At 36.1% G+C, this 18,562-nt stretch overlaps 1 protein-coding gene across 2 annotated transcripts in view; it reads left to right on the top strand.

Annotated features, from left to right (window-relative positions):
- GRM7 (glutamate metabotropic receptor 7) overlaps positions 1 to 18,562 on the top strand; it is a 995,782-nt gene that overhangs the window by 656,189 nt on the left and 321,031 nt on the right. For both annotated transcript variants that reach the window (XM_043978848.1, XM_043978847.1), the window contains exon 7: positions 2,426 to 2,565. In XM_043978848.1, coding sequence (XP_043834783.1) covers positions 2,426 to 2,565 — 140 coding nt within the window. The remainder of the gene's footprint in view (positions 1 to 2,425; positions 2,566 to 18,562) is intronic.

The raw sequence follows: 18,562 nt of genomic DNA, 5'->3' as shown, positions 1-18,562 counted from the left end.
CAGATTTGAACTCAGGTCCTCCTGAATCCAGGCCTGGTGCTTTATTCACTGTGCCACCTAGCTGCCCTGCAGTATAATCTTAAGGTGTCCTTCCTATCTAGCTCCCCTCTTCTGGTTGCTGTCCAGATTATCAATATGTTTTCAAAATATATGGCACCCAGAAGTGAACAAAGTTATCCACAGATTGTCTGACTAGAAGAGAGTATAAAAAATCATCACCTCATGAGATGTGGACAGGGCAACATGTTGTCTAACATCACATAGACATTCTGGAGGACTGCATAGCACAATGTTTACTAATATATAGCTTGTAGCTAACAGAAACCCCCAGGTCTTTCTTTTCAGAACTCTTCTTTAGCCATCTTGCACTTGAACAGTAGATTTTCTTTTAACTCAACTGTAAGATTTTACAAAAGAAAAATTACTTCAGCATAAATGGGTCAGTTTTTATTAGGTATAATATCTGTTAGCCCCATCGGGCATGTATATGTATATTTGTATCATATTATGATATATGTATATATACATGGAAACACATGTATGCACAATACACACATGTATATTGTTTGCATGGCTATTGTTTACATGTGTGTTTTCTGGTTTCATAACTCTGTGATGATATTTTAAAAACTCAGTTTCATCAAATGCAATAGCTTTAGAAGCTCACATTGGATAGTGGCCTACATTCTATCCCTATACTTTAGTGCAAAAATATTTCCTTGCATTTAATCAGTATCCAGTTTCTCATTTACATTAAACCTAAGAATCTTGCTTAAGTCTGTCTTTTGAAACATTTGTTTCACTGACTACCTACCATTTAGTAAGAGATGAGAATACAAAAGAAAGTAATAATCTTAAGCACTGATGTAGAAACTAACTTCTTTTAAAAAGTCTTTAGAATAAGGAAGTTAAAAATAATAAGAGATAAGGAGAAATAGAGTAATGGATAACAGAGGATTTTCTCTTAATCCTTTGGCATGATCTTGCGTCTTTTCTTTCTGATTTTAAATTCTTTTAATACATTATTAAATAAGTAGGCTTTGGCGGCAAATCATATAGGATGTATTCAAAAACTTCTTGAAACAATAATTCTACAATTCTAAATCACATAGAAAAGTACTTCACATTGCTTTTTATAAGATTTTCTTTTCATGCTAACTGATCACGTTTGCTTTGATCAGAGAGCAATATCTATATATCAATTGCTTTATATCTCATTGTAAATAGCTTGTGTGATACTTGATTCATGTCTACATATAATTATATATAACATGTATCTATGTGTACATACAGATGTACATATATAGTAAACACATTTATCAACAAGAAAATAGTGAAATTTCTGCAGAAGGGGAAAAATTAGAAAATCAATTAGAAAATTAATCAATGAAGGCTTCTGTTTTTGTCTTTTTGGGAAGAATAACTATTAGATAATTTAAGAAATTCTTTGTCTTGATTGCAGGTATTGGCTCAAGAAAATATTCGCTAAACCTAGATTGCTCTCATGCTTATAACATATAAATGTCAAATGTGAAAAGATTCAAACATATAATCACTTACTCAGGATCACTAATGTCTTAATCAGCATGTTAGTTACAACCAACAAATTGTTGGCCATGACAACAGAAGTGTAAACAGAAGATTATTTACAAATTTCTCATAATCCCTGCTGCTGTATCCATTAGCTACAATTTAGTCTTTGTGACATACGCAGATACTAAGAATAATGTATGACATATATGGAGAAAATATAAGGCACCTATAGACATATTAATATATCCAATCATTAATGGTCCTGTTGTAAAGTTAGCCTTAAAATGATTATTAGTATTTTTATAGTAGAATCAAGGGAATTTAAAAATGGAAAGGGGAGGGGGTAGTCTATCCATCTCCTATTGTTTCTCCTGTTCTTTTCATCCGAATTGCATGCAGATTACTGGAATAAAAACATATTGTGGAGGAGGAAGCTATTTCTGGATGCCAGTCAAGACATGCAAACCTGGGCCGTCTTCTGACAGCAATATCTCTGAGAAGCAGATGGAACATTTTCTGGGAAAAAGTCATTTAGAGGCTCCATTCACAGGGCTGATTTCCACTAAAGAACTCCCTCAAGAGATGTGGGGGGGTGGTAGAGAAAGCTTCTAATATTTCATGCTGTGTGTATAAGGCAAGACGAAAGCAAGGCTTGGGGTTTTTCCTTGGCTTCTCCATCCCCCTCCTCAGCTTTTTTTTTTTTTTTTTAACCAACAAGCAAGAGATGAAATTGCCACACCTCATCCTAAGCCATCCATTTAAAACACCGCAGTGATGGAGGGCTTGTGCAGTAGGAGATATTCAATTCTGACATCTGTTGGACAAAGCAAAAGTAATCAAATACATTTTGTTTCATGAGATCTGGTTCCTTTCTTGTTCTTGACTCCTTCAGGCAGTGCTGGCACTCCAGTGACGTTTAACAAAAATGGGGACGCACCTGGACGTTATGACATCTTTCAGTACCAGATAACAAACACCACCAATCCTGGCTACCGCCTAATTGGCCAATGGACTGATGAGCTGCAGCTCAATGTGAGTTATGTTCTTTCTTCATTTGCATCAGTATGAAGTAAGTTAATTGATCTTTAGGGGTGACCAAATGTAGAAATTTCCCTTGTTTTCTACAGTTAACCTGAAGTTAACTTTTTTGTTTTGCCTTTGTTTTTTTAGCATTTGTATGTTGGGATTTCATTCCAAATTACTGATTTTTCACTTAGCTGCCTGGTAGCCTCATGACAACTGCAAAAAACATTCAACTATACTTTATTGCAAATGTTTTCTTTAATTTGTTTTGAATCTAAGCTTGTCATTTGGGTCTGGTTTGGGTTTGACTGGAGTAGGTGTCTCTTCCCATTTTCTTCTTTCCCTCTTCCTTCTCCTCCCTATAACCCTGATTGCATCTTTATTCTAGCTCCTCTTCTCAGTTCTTGTCACTTGGTAGCCCTATAGGCTGTGCTAAAGACAAACATTGTTTCATTGAGGCCTTGTGTGATGCTTCTGTGTATGGTGGCCATCATCACTTCTTACAAGATGGCACTGGGCCACTGATATTGTGTCTGATTACTAGAGAAAAAATAAAATAACAAACAAATAAAAACTAACAAATCTCAGTCTGTTGTAATGGCTAAAGTGCTGTATTATCATTAAGGATGACATAGATAAGAATTCTACTTCAGATACTTGACTTATAGCCCTGAACAAGTCAATTAACCTTTCTACCTGTTAGTTTGCTTATCTTTAAAATAAGGGGGATTAGACTCAATATCCTTCAAGGTCTCTTTCAGCTTTAATCTATGATTCTATGATCCTACACTCAACCCCACTCCTACTATGCGGTGACAAATATGGAAACTTCTCTAACATATTACTCAAAACTTTGACAAATATAATTCAATTAAATTAGACAGACATCTATTAACTACACACAGTCTGCAGGCCAGTGTGCCTAGGGATACAAAAATGAGTAATTCTATTTACTACCCTCAAAGAACTTACATTCCATTCGAGGGAATATAACACATTGTAATCCTATTTTTTTTTTAATATTTGTGTTGCTGTTGCTTTGTTAGATCTATATTTTAAGTTCCCTTAAAATCCTAAAAATCTCATTAAAGAGCATTTTTTTACATACTTGGGAACCATGGTAGTGTGTTGTCATAGGGATTTGAAACCCTCTAAGGAGAATGATCAAATTTCACAGCCCTGGGCAGTAGAGAACAACTGACATAAATTAAGAGAATAAAACGGTGCAACTTCTTCTTAAAAGATATTTGTTTATTGTTATGAACATTTTTATATCTCCCTCATACTATCCCTCTTTCAACAATGAAAAAGAAAAGTTAATTATAAAAATAAAACTCATAAGAAATAAGCATAGTTTAATGAAACAAATTACCCTATGGGCCATGTCCAAAAAATGAATGCCTCCTTCATTTTAATTCTATCTCCTCTCAGGAAGTAGATGGGTGGTGTATTTCATGTTCAGTCTTTTGGATTTGTGTTTTATCATTGCAGTGATCAGAGTTCTAGAGTCTCTGAAAGTTGTTTATTTTTTTCTTTATAATGAAGTTTTTGTTTTATAATTTGTTCACTCAGTTCTACTAACTTTACTCTGCATCAATTCATAAAAATATTCCTGGTTTCCTTTGAAACTGTCCTTTTCAGCATTTCTCAGCACATAAGAATAAACTCTTGTATTCACATACCCTAATTTGTTTAAATTTTCCTCAATAGGAGGGCAGGTTCTTACTGTCCAGTGTTGAGCAACTACAAAAAGAGCTGCTATTAATATTTTTCTACTTATGTTTTCTTCCTTTGATCTTTTTATGCTATAGAGACATAGTAGTGGTATCGTTGAGTCAAAAGGAAACAGTTTTGTAACTTTTGGGGCATAGTTCCAGAAAGCTTTCCAGAATGACTGGACCAATTCACAGCCCCACTTACTAGTACACTCTACTTATTTTCTACAACCCTTCCAACATTTGCCATTTCCTCTGTTCTCTTATTTGTCACTCCAGTGGGTATGAGGTGGAAGATCAAATTTGCTTTAATTTGAATTTTTTTAAATTATTATTGATTTAGAGCATGTTTAATATGGTTGTTAATAGTTTGGGTTGCTTCCTTTGAAAACTTCTTCATATTCTTTGAATTGAAGTATCAGTGAAAAAGTTTTACATGATTTCTCTGTGTTATTGCATATTTTTCTCTGATAAAAATGTTTTCATTTTAAATCTCTTTGATGTTTTTTTGGTCTCTCCTAGTTTGTATGTAATTCCTTTGGTATCTTCTCTTTGTGAGTTCATGCACTTTGCTTTATATTGGTTTCATCATATGTTGAATGATGAAATATAGTATTCATTTTTGAAATATTTTATTAATGTAATATTTAGTAAATTATTTATTTTAAAAGTTTACAAGTTATGTTATTTGTATGTGCATATCCATCCATCTATCTACGTCAAGGGTCATTCATCTTATCAAAACCAGACTTATGGAAGCATATATATCTTTAGTAAAAGAACTAAGAATATGTTGGTTAACAGTAGGAAGATTAGGGGGGCAGCTAGGTGGTAGAGTAGAGAAAACACCAGCCCTGAATTCAGGAGGACCTGAGTTCAAATCCAGCCTCAGACACTTGACACTGACTAGCTGTGTGACCTTGGGCAAGTCACTTAACCCACATCACCCAGTAAAACAAAACAAAACAACAACAAAAACAGTAGGAAGATTAGAAACCTCAAGGCCTCTACTATTAGTCTACAAGACTCAACCATTTTATTAAGATTCATTGGCACTCTTGGAGGTAAATCCATCAAGGATTCTTCAAGGAGAAACCATAGTTTGATGTAATAAAAAGAACCCTGGTTTGGGTGTCATTGGCCGTGGATATTAGTCTTGGTTCTGTTACCCATTAGTAATCTTTGGTAAATCACTTTACCTGTCTGAGCAATTAGTTTCCTTATCTGTAAAGTGAGGGAGTTCAATTAGATAGTCACTAAAGTCCAGAAGCCGCAGCATCGTCAGAGTGACCAAGAGTACTACCCTCAACCAGAAGGGGACACTTTCCCTTCTCTCCAATCCCAACACTTTTAATTAGCCAATTCAACTCTACACTGTCCTATACTCTCTAAAAATGTTTTGTTCAACTAGGTGGGATAGTGGATAGAATTTTGGATTTGGAGTCAGGAATACTCATCTTTCTGAGTTCAAATCCTGCCTCAAACACTTATTATCTGTGTGACTCTAGGCAAGTCACTTAACCCTATTTGCTTCAGTATCCTCATCTGTAAAATGAGCTAGAGAAGGAAATGGCAAACTACTCTAGTACCCAAAAAATGGGGTCATAAAGAGTTGGACACAAATGAAATGACTGAATAACAACAATGCTTTGTCCATTTTTCTATTGACCCTTACCCCTGATTCAACCTTAATGCAGGATTATTTACATCCTCTGCCTCCCCTGTTCCTGCTAGTAATATTATACAGAGCTGAAGGAAGTCCAAACTTTTCTGACTGAGTACATTATCAACTTGTGTTTCCTAACTTCAACTAGGCCCTCACTGCAGCAAGGAAATGCTTTTGTTCCTCTCTAATTGATTCCTTATCTCAATCCCCACAAAAGCTTTTTTTCAATCATCTCTCTTTAACCCTACCTTACTGCCTAACCAAGCCCTTCTAGCTTATGATTGTGGTTCTTACTTTATTGAGAAAATTGAAGCTAGTTGTGGTGAGTTTCCTTCTTCCCCATTTGTTTAACCTCAAAACCCCTTTTCAATTACCCCCTAATCTCTTTTCCTTTGCTCCAAACTTTAACAACAATAATATAGCCTTTCCCCTTGCCAAGGCCAACCTATATACAAGTACAATTGATCCAATTCCCTCCCCTCTTCTTTAGCATATTGCAACCTCAATAATTCTCCCTCCTTAATTTTCAATTTGTGCCTAACTACTCATCCTTGAGCTACCGCCTTTAAACCTTGCCAAATCTTCCCAGTCCTTTAAAGAAAAAAGTCATTGTGCAATCAGATACCAAGCCTTGCTATTTCTCTCTCTGCAACATTTTGCCAAACTAACCCCTCTTCTCCAAAAACATAGCTACCATTTTTGTTTAGTACCTCATCACCTCTCACCCAGATGATTGCAATGGCTTTCTAATTGGTCTCCTCACTTCAAGTCTCTCTCCACTTTAGTTTATTCTCCACAGGGCTACCAAAGTGATTTTCCATAAGTATACTTCTGTCCATTTCATCTTCTATTCAATAAACTCTAGTGGCTCCCTACAGCCTCTGTGATCAAATCTGAACACTACTGTTTAGCTTCTCAGGGCCTTTATAGCCTTCACCCAACCTATCATTTCAGCCTCTCCATCCATCACACCCCTCCTGTCCCCTGATCCAGCCAAATTTAACTTCTCTGTCCTCCTCACACACACACACACACACACACACACACACACACACACACACACACACACACACTTGCGCCTTTATCTTCATGCCTTTGCACTGATGGTACCCCAGGCTGAGAATGTCCTCTCACCTCCTATTTGTGTTCTAGAATCCATCTCTGCTTTCATGAGCAAGTAAAGCCTTTCCCAGTTCCCCCATTTTCTGATGTCTTCCCTCTAAAATTACCTTGCAGTTAGCCTCTGCTTTTATTTTTATCTCTTCTCTTGTTATTCCGCCTGAAGTTATATATGTACTTGTTGTCTCCCTCCTTAGAATGTAAGCTTCTGGGAAGCCAGGTTGCACAGTGGATAGAGCACTGGCCCCGGATTCAGGAGGACCTGAGTTCAAATCCATCCTCAGATACTTAACACATACTAGCTGTGTGACCCTGGGCAAGTCACTTAACCCCAATTGCCTCACCAAAAAAAAAAAAAAAGTAAGCTTCTTATAGGTAGAGATTATTTTCTGCTTAGCATCCAACACAGTGCATGGAATGTAGTAAGAATTAACAAATAGTACTTGTTTGCTTATTTGAATGTTTTGAAGTCTGTTATGTATGATCCTATGACTAAATGATGTTTTAGGTACCTTCTATTTCAAATATCCTACAATTATATGATAACTGTCAACACAAATGTGTACTGGCCTTAAAAATAATCCAGCAGTTATTAAAGCTCCCTTATTTGTTTGTTTTTTGTGTATGAGGCAATTGGGGTTAAGTGACTTGCCCAGGGTCACACAGTTAGTAAGTGTCAAGGGTCTTAGGCCAGATTTGAACTCAGGTCCTCCTGACTCCGGGGCCACTGCTCTATCCACTGCGGCACCTAGCTGCCCCAAAGCTCCCTTATTTGTATAACACTGGCTAAGCAAGGGGAAGGAAATGTCTGAAATAAAATATAACAAGTGTAAACATATGGCATGGAAAATAATGTCAAGTGGGCATTTACCGAGATATATTTATATTGAGGAATTGTTACTAAAATGTGGACAATCACATGTGTGAACCCAGGCAATACGATGTCCCAACCAGTGCAAATATCAAAATCAGAAATTTATAGCAATTGCAGAATTTTCTATGCCAAGGATAAGTATAGATAGCTGAATAAATCAGATGTTATCTGAAAAATACAAGGCTACCACATGGCATTCAGACACCTTAGCTACCTTTGAAAGAACTGTAACCTATCTGCCAAAGGAAGGATAACTGATAGAACTCTGGGTTTAGAGTAAAGGTACTCAGAAAAAAAAGAGTAAAGGCCCTCAGCTTTTAATCCAGCCTCAGACACATAGCAGCTGTGTGTCCCATGGATCATAGATATGCACCTGAAAGGGAATGTACAGGTCATCTGGTCGACTCCCACCCCCTCATTTTATAAATAAGGCAACTGAAGCCCATGGAAGTTCAATGACTGGCCTACTATAAATAAGGATAATAATGTTTCCAGTGCCTACCATAGGGTTGCTATGAAAAAGCACTATACTAATGTGAATTGTCATTTTCATTATTTCCATATGCTAGTGTACAATCTCATCCCACAGACATTGATCAAATGCTTGTTCTAGATAGAACACTGCTTGATACTGGGGTATTCTGAATACCGGAGTCCATGGATTCAGAGTTTAGAGAATAAATTTTAGCTATTCTCATGGAATTTATATCCTGGGAAGGGATAAGGAATAGACACATATCTTTATTATGTCATATTCCTCTAAAGTAATACAGTGTCTACATTAGTCTTTAAATACCTGTTTTCTTAGCATGACAGTCTCTTCTATTATGAGACCCCCCACCACCCTGTAAAAAGGGGGGTGGCATTCAACAGAAGAATAGACTACATTGGAAGAATCTACTCTGTAGTACATATAATTTATTTATTCAAAAGAGCTGGTTTTGTGATTTTATTTATTCTTCCACTTTCATCACTTAACCAATAAGGAAAAAAGGAAGTCAGGATACTTTCTGAGGACATAACAGAAACCTCTAAGAAGAGACAGCGTTACACCTCCCAGCCCCTTAATGTGCACTGTGTTATTTAGACAATGAAATTGATTTGTTCTTGTTAAAGTGACTAATTATATTTTTAAAAACCCAAACTGTAAGATTGCAGGAGAAATGTTAGGGACAGAAAGTAAAAGCTAAACTGACAAAATGTGGAGATTTTTTAGCAATATCTTAGTTTCTAAAAATCTCAAAAAATTATCCCCCATTTTGAAAGCAATCGCCAATTATTCCTTGCATTTTCAGATTTTGCTAAAATGTAAGCAGAAGAATGCTGAAATCTGAGAAATTAGCAGGGTTGTCATCGAAAAATAGTTCTATAGATTTTTCAGAACAATCTGTTGTATTACGTTCATCTGCATTATACAGACTTATGAGACAGTGAGTTAATTGCCAGGATCATGTGATTTACCAAGGTACACTTTTCAATGGTATTACTTACTCATAGCTATCTATTCAGCTACTAATCACTTGATTATGTTTCATAACTGGGATGATAAAAATAGGTCCTAATCTAAGAGGGCATCTTTTATGCTATATTATGTGTGGCTTATAGTTATAGTTAATCATGAAGAACTAACTAAAAAGTAAAAACAATATGTTTTCAAAAGACAGTACTTCTCTAAGCAAATAAAATAAGGGGCCTATTTAGTATAGGTTTTCTTTGTTTTTATTATTTTACTATCTAGGATTTCTCACATCTAGATGAACTATCGTTTTCATCTTGTCTATTGTGCTTTGACAATTCGGTGTTCTTGAGCCTCCCTTCGGTGTTCAGATTTGTCTGATAATTTGAAACTCCTTTGGGGGAAATATTTATTCACAGATACATGTAGGGTTTCATACTATTACCACCATTCTAGGCTGTCTAAGAAAGCTGTGTTCAAAAGTTGTTTGTTTTATTGTTTTGTTGTTGTTTTGTTTGTTTTCTGTTTTTCGCCTCCTTTAGACAGTTTCAATGCATAAAGCCATGAGTCTACTGCTTCGCTTTCTTTTATGGAACCATGGAGAGGAATGAGTGTTTCCATGGTACTGGGCATTAGAATAGGTGCAATTGAAATGGAGAAGCATGATATTGGCTTCTATGACCTTCCTCTCCAAATTCTAGGGAAGCGAAGTGGAGTAGACAAGGCAAAAGAAAAGAAGTGAGTTAACTATATGCCCCCCCACCCAAAAAAAAAAAAGAATATAGTTTCAAGCCTAAAGTCCTTTTCAATACCAGTTCATTAAAATATTGGAGATGCTGATAATTGAGGGAGGCATATATTGAAGTCACCCTGAAAACTAAGTCACATTGGTTGGGCCAGGAGGTTCAGGATTGGCTTGGGGCCACACTGATTCTGGGTCTCAATGGAAAGGACCACGGTATTTGGTATTTTTCTCTAATGTTTTTGGATGGTAGACATTAGGGCTAGGCTTTTGGTCTGGGTTCTGACTTCACATTCTCTAGGTCCTAGAGGTGGAGAGACTTTTGTGGTTTTGATTCTTAGCGGTACTAGTCCTTAAGGCCTTTCTAATTAAAGGTCTCTATCATTTGGTGAAATTTAATAGGGATTTAATACGAATAAAGGAAAAGTTATTAGATGTTGAATGGAGTGAGCAGAATCAGAAGAAAGAACAAGGGGGGCAGCTAATGGCATAGTGGATAAAGTAATGGATTCAAGAGGAACTGAGTCCAAATCTGACCTCAGACCCTTGACACTAACTGTGTGACCCTGGGCAAGTCACTTAACCCTCATTACCCCACAAAAAAAAAAAGAAAGAAAGAAAAAGAAAGAAGAAAGAACAATGTATTCAGTAATAACATTTTTAGAGAAACAACTTTGAAAGACAATAACAATATAATCACCACAATGACCAATTGTGCTTCCAGAGGACTCATGATGAAACATGCTACTCTCTGACAGTGTAGGTGGACTCAAGATGTAGAATGAGATCACACATTTTTGGACATGACCAATGTGGGAATTTGTTTTGCTTCTTTTTTTGCAATGGGGAGGGAAAGGTAGGAGAGGGGGGAAAAGGAGAGAGAGAGAGATGCTTTTAGAAAAAAATAAAAAAGGTAGACTTATTTGATATGGGATTATAGAGGTAAAGGTGGAAAGAAATTCAGAGGCTATAAAATACAACCCCTCATTTTAGTTTATTTTTAAATTTTTATCTTAGTCTTAAGAAATGAAACAAGCATTTTTATAAGATAGTGGAATTAAATAAAAAGATGATTACACATGAAACTGCAAATCAATTATGTACAACTTACTATTATACCATTTAAATATATAGTAAAGTTATTGTGTAATTTTTTCCTCTCCTCCTCTGCCCTAGAGATGGCTATCATTGGACACGTGTGTATATACTCACACACATGCACATATACACACATATATTTATATATATAAAATCATTTTTATATACTTAATTCTTCTATTTATCAGTTCTTTCTCTGGATGCATATAGAGTCTTTCTTCATAGATCATTTGTAGTTAATTTGGGTATTTATACTAGTCAAAAGGATTTAGTCACTAAAATTTGCTCTTAAACAATATTACTGTTACTGTATACAATGTAATCTTAATTCTGATCATTTCACTCTTCATTATTTCATGGTTTTTTTTTCCTAAGATCATGAAGTCTCATTATTTCTTATGGCACAGTAGTATTCTGTCATGACCACATACCACAGCTTGTTCAGCCATTTCCCAATTAATGAGCATCCCCACAATTTCAAAGGGAGTAAAGCCACTCGTTTAAGGTCATATAACTGATAAGCATAAGAAATGGGATTTAAACCCAGGTTCTTTGACTCCAAAGCTAGACATTGCTAGGAAGCAATAGATTGTGGAAGCAAAAATAACCTAAGGTGAGAAATTAGTTTTGGAGGGGCAGCTAGATGGTGCAGTGGATAGAGCACCGGCCCTGGATTCAGGAATACCTGAGTTCAAATCCGGCCTCAGACATTTAACACTAGCTGTGTGACCCTGGGCAAGTCACTTAACCCCAATTGCCTCACCAAAAAAAAAATTAGTTTTGGAATAACCAGAAGAAGATGGGATCACTGATGTATTTATTGGTTGAGCTGTGAATTGTTCCAAAACTAACTAATACATCAGCCAAATCGAGCATTATATACAATGTTCAATACTCATAGTACCCTTCCTTTTTAAAGAAAGGAAGGTTCCTTTGAGACCAAGTGTGATCATTATAATTTCACAGCATTCCATTTCAATTTTTCAAGTTTTGCTACTGATGTTATTCTCAGTTGGGTGGCTGCTGAAATCCCTTACCTCCAGAATCTATTGATGTTGAGAAGCTATGACAATTTTGAAGACTAATATAGAATTATACTAAAAAAAGTGACCAAATTGCCCTCATCCTCTAAACCAGATATCTATCTGCTAGGAAGAAAGCCTAAGATGGTCAAAGATAGAAATAAGGGTACTGTATGTACCAAAAGAATTTATAGCAGCTTAACAAAGAATTGTAAACAAAGTAGATGAACATGGAATGGGGATGGTACATAAATATAGTGAAAAATGATTGTACTGAAAGAAATGATGAATATGAAGAATATAGAAAGCCTTGGGGACATTTATATGAAGTGATACAAGACGAAGTAAGCAGAGCCATAAAATATAATACACAATGACTACAACAATACATACAGAAAGTTACCAAGGACAAAATCAACAAAAACAAGAAGAGAATGTTGTGAAATTCTAATAACTAGGTTTGGCCCCCAAAGAAGCTTTCCTTTTCAGAGGCAAGATTATAGGGATTTGGAACACTGCATATAATGCTGGATTTAGTTAATGTGTTGATTACTTTTGCGTGAACCACAAAAGCAATGTCAGTCAACAATGTAATATGGTGGACACACAAGCTAACAGTCTCTTAAGAAGATAGTTCACCAGACAAAGGAGGGGATAGTCTGTACTCTAATCTGGTCAGACTATGCATGAACTATTGGGTTCAGTTTGTGGTTATCATATTCTAGGGAGGACCTTGATAACCTATGACATATCTATAGACACACTTCAGATCATACTGTTGAAGGAATTACTGATGTTTAATCTGGAGAAAAGTAGAAATTGTTGAAACATGAAAGCTGTCTTCAAGTAGTAGATGAGGAGCTGTTTTCTTTTCTTTTTGGGGGGGGGCAGGGCAATGGGGGTTAAGTGACTTGCCCAGGGTCACACAGCTAGTACATGTCAAGTGTCTGAGGCTGGATTTGAACTCGGGTCCTCCTGAATCCAGGGCCAGTGCTCTATCCACTGCGCCATCTAGATGCCCCAGGAGCTGTTTTCTGGAAGAGAAATTAGATGTAGAAGACAGAACTAGGAAGAAATAGTGGAAACTGCAAAGAAGCAAAATTAGGATTGATATCAGGAAAATTTTCTTAGTAAATAGAGCCTTATCAAAAGTAGAATAAACTGTTAGGAAATAATAGGCTCTTTCTCAATGGGGATCTTAATGCAGTGGTTGCATAGCCACCTGACTATTATATTTGAATAAAGATTCTTGTTCATATACAGGCTCTCTGGGGTGTCCACAGAAATCCTTGGTATTAAAAAATATGGTGGGATTCTGAAATGCTCCAAAAAGATATTATTAAAAGAACTAGATTTGCCTTTCGCCCCACCCATTCATCAACATGCATCTAACAACTCTTGCTGGTTTGGTTTTAAATGTCATTTTTTACTAGATCTTTGACTTTGAGTTCCTTGTACCTAGTTGAAACAACAATCAGAAATATTTTCCACTGTAAAAAAGACAATCGTTAAAGTCAATTTCTTTTTGTTTGGTCATGTCTCCACACTAAAAGCAAATATGCCCAAAGTGCATGATAACAGGAATGTAAATAAATCTAGCCTTATGCCCAATGATTCTTTATAAAAGTAACATTGCCATTTTAGATACATTTATATGCATATATGTGTGTATATGTGCATATATGTATATACTGAATTATTGGTGATAAAGTAGGATGTAGAAATTTTAGCCCTTAGCTGGATGCTTAGAATTCCTTTATTTTTATTTATTTATTTTTCTTTCAGAACATCTTCCAGTAATCAATGATATATTACTGCAGTCTTCCTACAGAAATGTCTGGATGATTAATAGTATTTATAATTATCAATATGGTTCCACAAACATGTACATTAGATAGACCCAGGTTCCCATAAATTCTAGTTTGCAGTATAGACAATCAAGCATATCACTTCATGTTTATTAATCTGTTCTGCATTCTTCAGGGAAATAGCTGAATTCCATTACTGTCTTTACTTCAGGCTTAAGCAGATTTTAGGGGGTGGGGAGGGAAATAACAATGAAAATAAGGGAAACTAGTGAGCTCCACTACTGGACTAAAGAATTTCATATTACTCCTTCCCCACAAAGATAGAAGTCCACCATGTTCCTGTTGTAAGTGGAAGATTTTTTAGTGTTTTCCTTTATATTATTGTAAAGCCAATAAGAGTCTATGATCCGGGGCAGCTAGGTGGTACAAAAGAAAGGAAGAAAGGAAGAAAGAAAGGAAGAAAGAAAGGAAGGAAGGAAGGAAGGAAGGAAGGAAGGAAGGAAGGAAGGAAGGAAGGAAGGAAGGAAGGAAGGAAGGAAGGAAGGAAGGAAGGAAGAAAATAGTCTATGATCCAAGTATTGTATTTATTTCCATAAATTAAAAATTAGATAGTATAGATAGAAAGAAAAAAAGAAAGAAAGAAATAGATACAGATACAGATATAGATATATTTTAAATAGATCTTGTGATGCAATGATTTAGGGCCACACAGCCACCAGTAGCACTGTTTTGTAGTAAATAAAATGTGGATTTTGAGTAAAAAAGGATCTGAGCTCCGATCCCCTACTTGTGGTCAGGAAGACCTAAGTTTAAATTCTGGTTCAGATACATATGAACTATGTGACCTTGGGCAAATCATTGAAATCATTTGTACCTCATTTTCCTCATATATAAAATGTGGGGAATGGGAGGGAGAGGGAGTTGTACTTGGCAACGTATGAAGTTCTTTCCAATTTTAAATTTTAAAAAAATAATGTGGCAGGAATCAAATTAAAATGTAATTAGAAGATGTTTACCAAAATAAATATAACATCATGAGAGATAATGTTAATTTGTGGCTTTATAAGTCAATATGTGGCCACAAAAATCTATTTCTATTTTAATTTGATATACTATTTTGGATTACTGTTTTTGCTCTGATCTAAAATGAAAATTTGGCCATACATTTGTACATATAACTTCTAGAACTATTCACACAATGCCCACTTGCACTGCCAGGCTGGAGCCCCAAAGCACACCTGCTACATCTTCCCCCATGGTTCTATGGGTTGCCCTGAGTTGTCTTTCAAATGCTATAGCATAAGTGCTGAGTGGTGTACTTCTCCCATGATTGTGAATTTGATACCCATCAGTCAGACTTGATTTGTTTTTAGAAAGGAGCATATATAATGGCTGTATATTTAGAATAGCTGACATAAAACATTCCACCCAAAATGTGTGACATACTTACTCAGAAGTACATACTGGTACAATCCTGATAGCCATTGCACAAAAATACTCAAGATGCTACCCTTAGGTATAGTATAGTTTTTGTTTTGTTTTGCTTTCTGCTGGGATTCTTTTAGAGTCTTGAATCTTCCTTTCCTTACGCATCTAATTTGTTTTCAGCTGTCAAATAAAAGCATTGCTGCCAGTCATTACTGTCCTAGTAAACTGAGTAAAGGTCAAATCTATCTATCCTCCTAAGTTTACACAGTTCTCCTCTAGTTGGTGGGGAAAGCAGGGAGAAAATGGAGTCCAAAACTGAGTTGTTCTTTCCTCTTTTCCACCCAAGCAATTCCTTTTCAGTGGTACTTTTGTTCCTCCACAACTTGAATTTTTTGGTTTCTAAACTGGTATGTTGGGTGCAACCAAGCCCCTTAGCCAGTCCAAAGAGAAGTTATACCATATAGAATTAATATGCCTTTTTGTCAATTCCACATGTAGTTCATAATCTACTTGATTGATTCAATTGAGATACATTCTCTCCTTCAAAAAGCTTTTATTCTAGTCAGTTACTTTCATTGGGGTATCTGAGCTAATCACCACCCTTACAGAATCATAGATTCAGAATTGAAAGGCACCTTTGAGACCACCATGTCCAACTTCCTCATTTTATAGATGAGGAAAATGAGGCTCAGAGAGTTTTAGTGACTTGTCCAGCTTCCTCAACTAATATATCAGCCAAGATTTGGACCCAGGTCTTTCAGACTCCAGTGTCATAATAGGGTGTTTTGCTACAATATACTGCCCCTTCTTCCCAAATCACTTCAAAAATGTCCTAACTTTGGAATAACTTCATTGAACCATAATTCCCAGATCTTATTTCAATTTTATCCTGAAGAGTAAGTAATACAGAAGGAATGATTTTTTGGAAGCATAGCCAATTAAAATTCATAGTGTGATTTGTATTTCCTTTCAGTAGCTGGTGCTGGAGTATATAGAACTTGATTTCTCTTATTCCCATGCCTCTGGAGAGATATTTAATATGGCTTTATAATCTGCTCTACAACATAAACACATCTTGCATACTTTGATTTCTATTGATACTTGCACTAATCCCTCTGTTTGAAAAATATCATACATATACCTTTTGAAAGAATCTTCAGAGAAAAATGGATGGCATGAAAACTAGATGTAACCTCCTAAGATAAGTCCTATTCTCAAAGAGGTTATAGTCTATTGGGGTAGACAACATGCATGGATATTCACAAAAACATACACATACAAAGTATATGAGGAAAGTAAGTGCAAGATATTTTCATGAGGCCATGAGGCAACAATTGCAACGATTGGGTAAAAGCTTCATGCAAAAGGTCAACTGGGTTTTGGGGAAAAAAAAAAACAACCTAGGAATTCCAAGATTCAGAGGTGAAGAAGGAATGCATTTGAGGATCTTCCACCAACTAGATGTGTAGTTTGGGGCAAATTGCTTCATATCTCTTAACTTCTTTGTGTGTATGTGTGTGTGGGGGAGGTGTATGTTTTAATCTTTAAAATGTAGAGATTATATAAGATGATTCATCAGGACCTTCTTATCACTGATATGGGAACTTCTAGAACTTGAAAGAACTTTCAAGGCCACATAGTCCAACCTCCTCATTTGCAAATGAGGAAATGATGCAGAGAGAGGTAGGCTCAAAGTCACTCTGGTATTTTGCCATGGATATGGGATTTGAAACTAGGTCCTCTGATTCCAGAAACTGTGCCTGTTCTACTATTTAATGGTGCTTCTGTTTGGTCATATAAGATTGTACTGCCCAGACTTGTCCATTATTCATTTGGGACCCGGAAGGATTTACAAAGAGCACCATACTTAATGTAGAGAATTGGCCTCAATGCTCTGGCATGTAATATGCTTGCTATATGCTGGCCACATTCATGCATCCATTATGTCTATCCATCGCTGGGATTGTATAGCAAGAGTCCATGATGGAGAAGTTAAGGTATTCTTACTCCTTCAGGATCAAATTATATTTCTGCTCTTATGTAGCTAGCTATGTGACAGCCTGAAATTCTCAGAACTTAAATCAGACTGGCATATCTGCGAGTTCTGTTCATTCTTTTAGGACCCTGGGATGCCACTTATAGTTGTACGTTATAGTGTCAATTCCACAAATATTTCTCAGTGACCTAATATTTTTTTTTAATTTACCTGTATTGTGTAATGCAGGTATAGAATTTAGAATGAGATATGAGTCTTGTCCTCATGAAACTTACAGTCTACTGGGGAGATGAGAAATTAATATGAACATTAAAATCTATAATACAGGGTATGATCATTGAATACAGAGAGCTGCAAAGTGCTGGGGGATTTCAGTCTTTCAGAAGACCTGGCAACCTTCCAATGAATTGAGATTATGTGCTGTGGAGGTTGGGTCTCTGCTTACTTTATTCCTTGGATTTATTTGGTAGCTTTCCTACAAACAGCTCCTGAAAAGCTTTAGTCCTAGGAGAAAAAAAGCAACAGTTGCACATATTTATAAATGTGGTCTGTATTCTTTGAAGTAGGCTCCAGCTGATTTTATCACAATTGAACAGCTAATTTCCCCATTGTTAAAAATAAAAATGCCTTATATTAGTTTGTAGTGCCACTGATTTAGCAGTCCCATTTGACTGATTGTGGCGCCCAGCTAGCAATCTTTTTGCTGTTTAGAAAATGGTGTGAAGAGAAGTGGGAAGTGATGAATCCTCCAGCCTGGCTCCTTTGTCCCTTGTCTGTGGAGTTCTCCAGCTCTCTTCTCTAGATTTGTATGCCTTCAAGCATCTTCAACAATTACTGGGGCAAACAAATGCAGGGAGAGTCTTTTAATGTCTTTGCATGATGTTCATCCAAAATTTGATGAAAAGAAAGCTGTAACAAGTGTAGGGAGATGAGAGACAGGGTTTAACAAGACAGAAGATGTAATCTAGAAATGTAAAGAAATCCACATTTCTCATAAGTAGCAAATGTACTCATGATCTAGTGTGTGGTAACATAATGGAGATTTCATGAAAACTCAGTGAGAAGAAGAGGATCTTTATCAT

This window comes from Dromiciops gliroides, chromosome 1, assembly GCF_019393635.1.
Source record: "Dromiciops gliroides isolate mDroGli1 chromosome 1, mDroGli1.pri, whole genome shotgun sequence".
In the NCBI taxonomy this organism is placed as follows: domain Eukaryota; kingdom Metazoa; phylum Chordata; class Mammalia; order Microbiotheria; family Microbiotheriidae; genus Dromiciops; species Dromiciops gliroides.
This window is presented reverse-complemented; position numbering and strand designations above follow the sequence as displayed.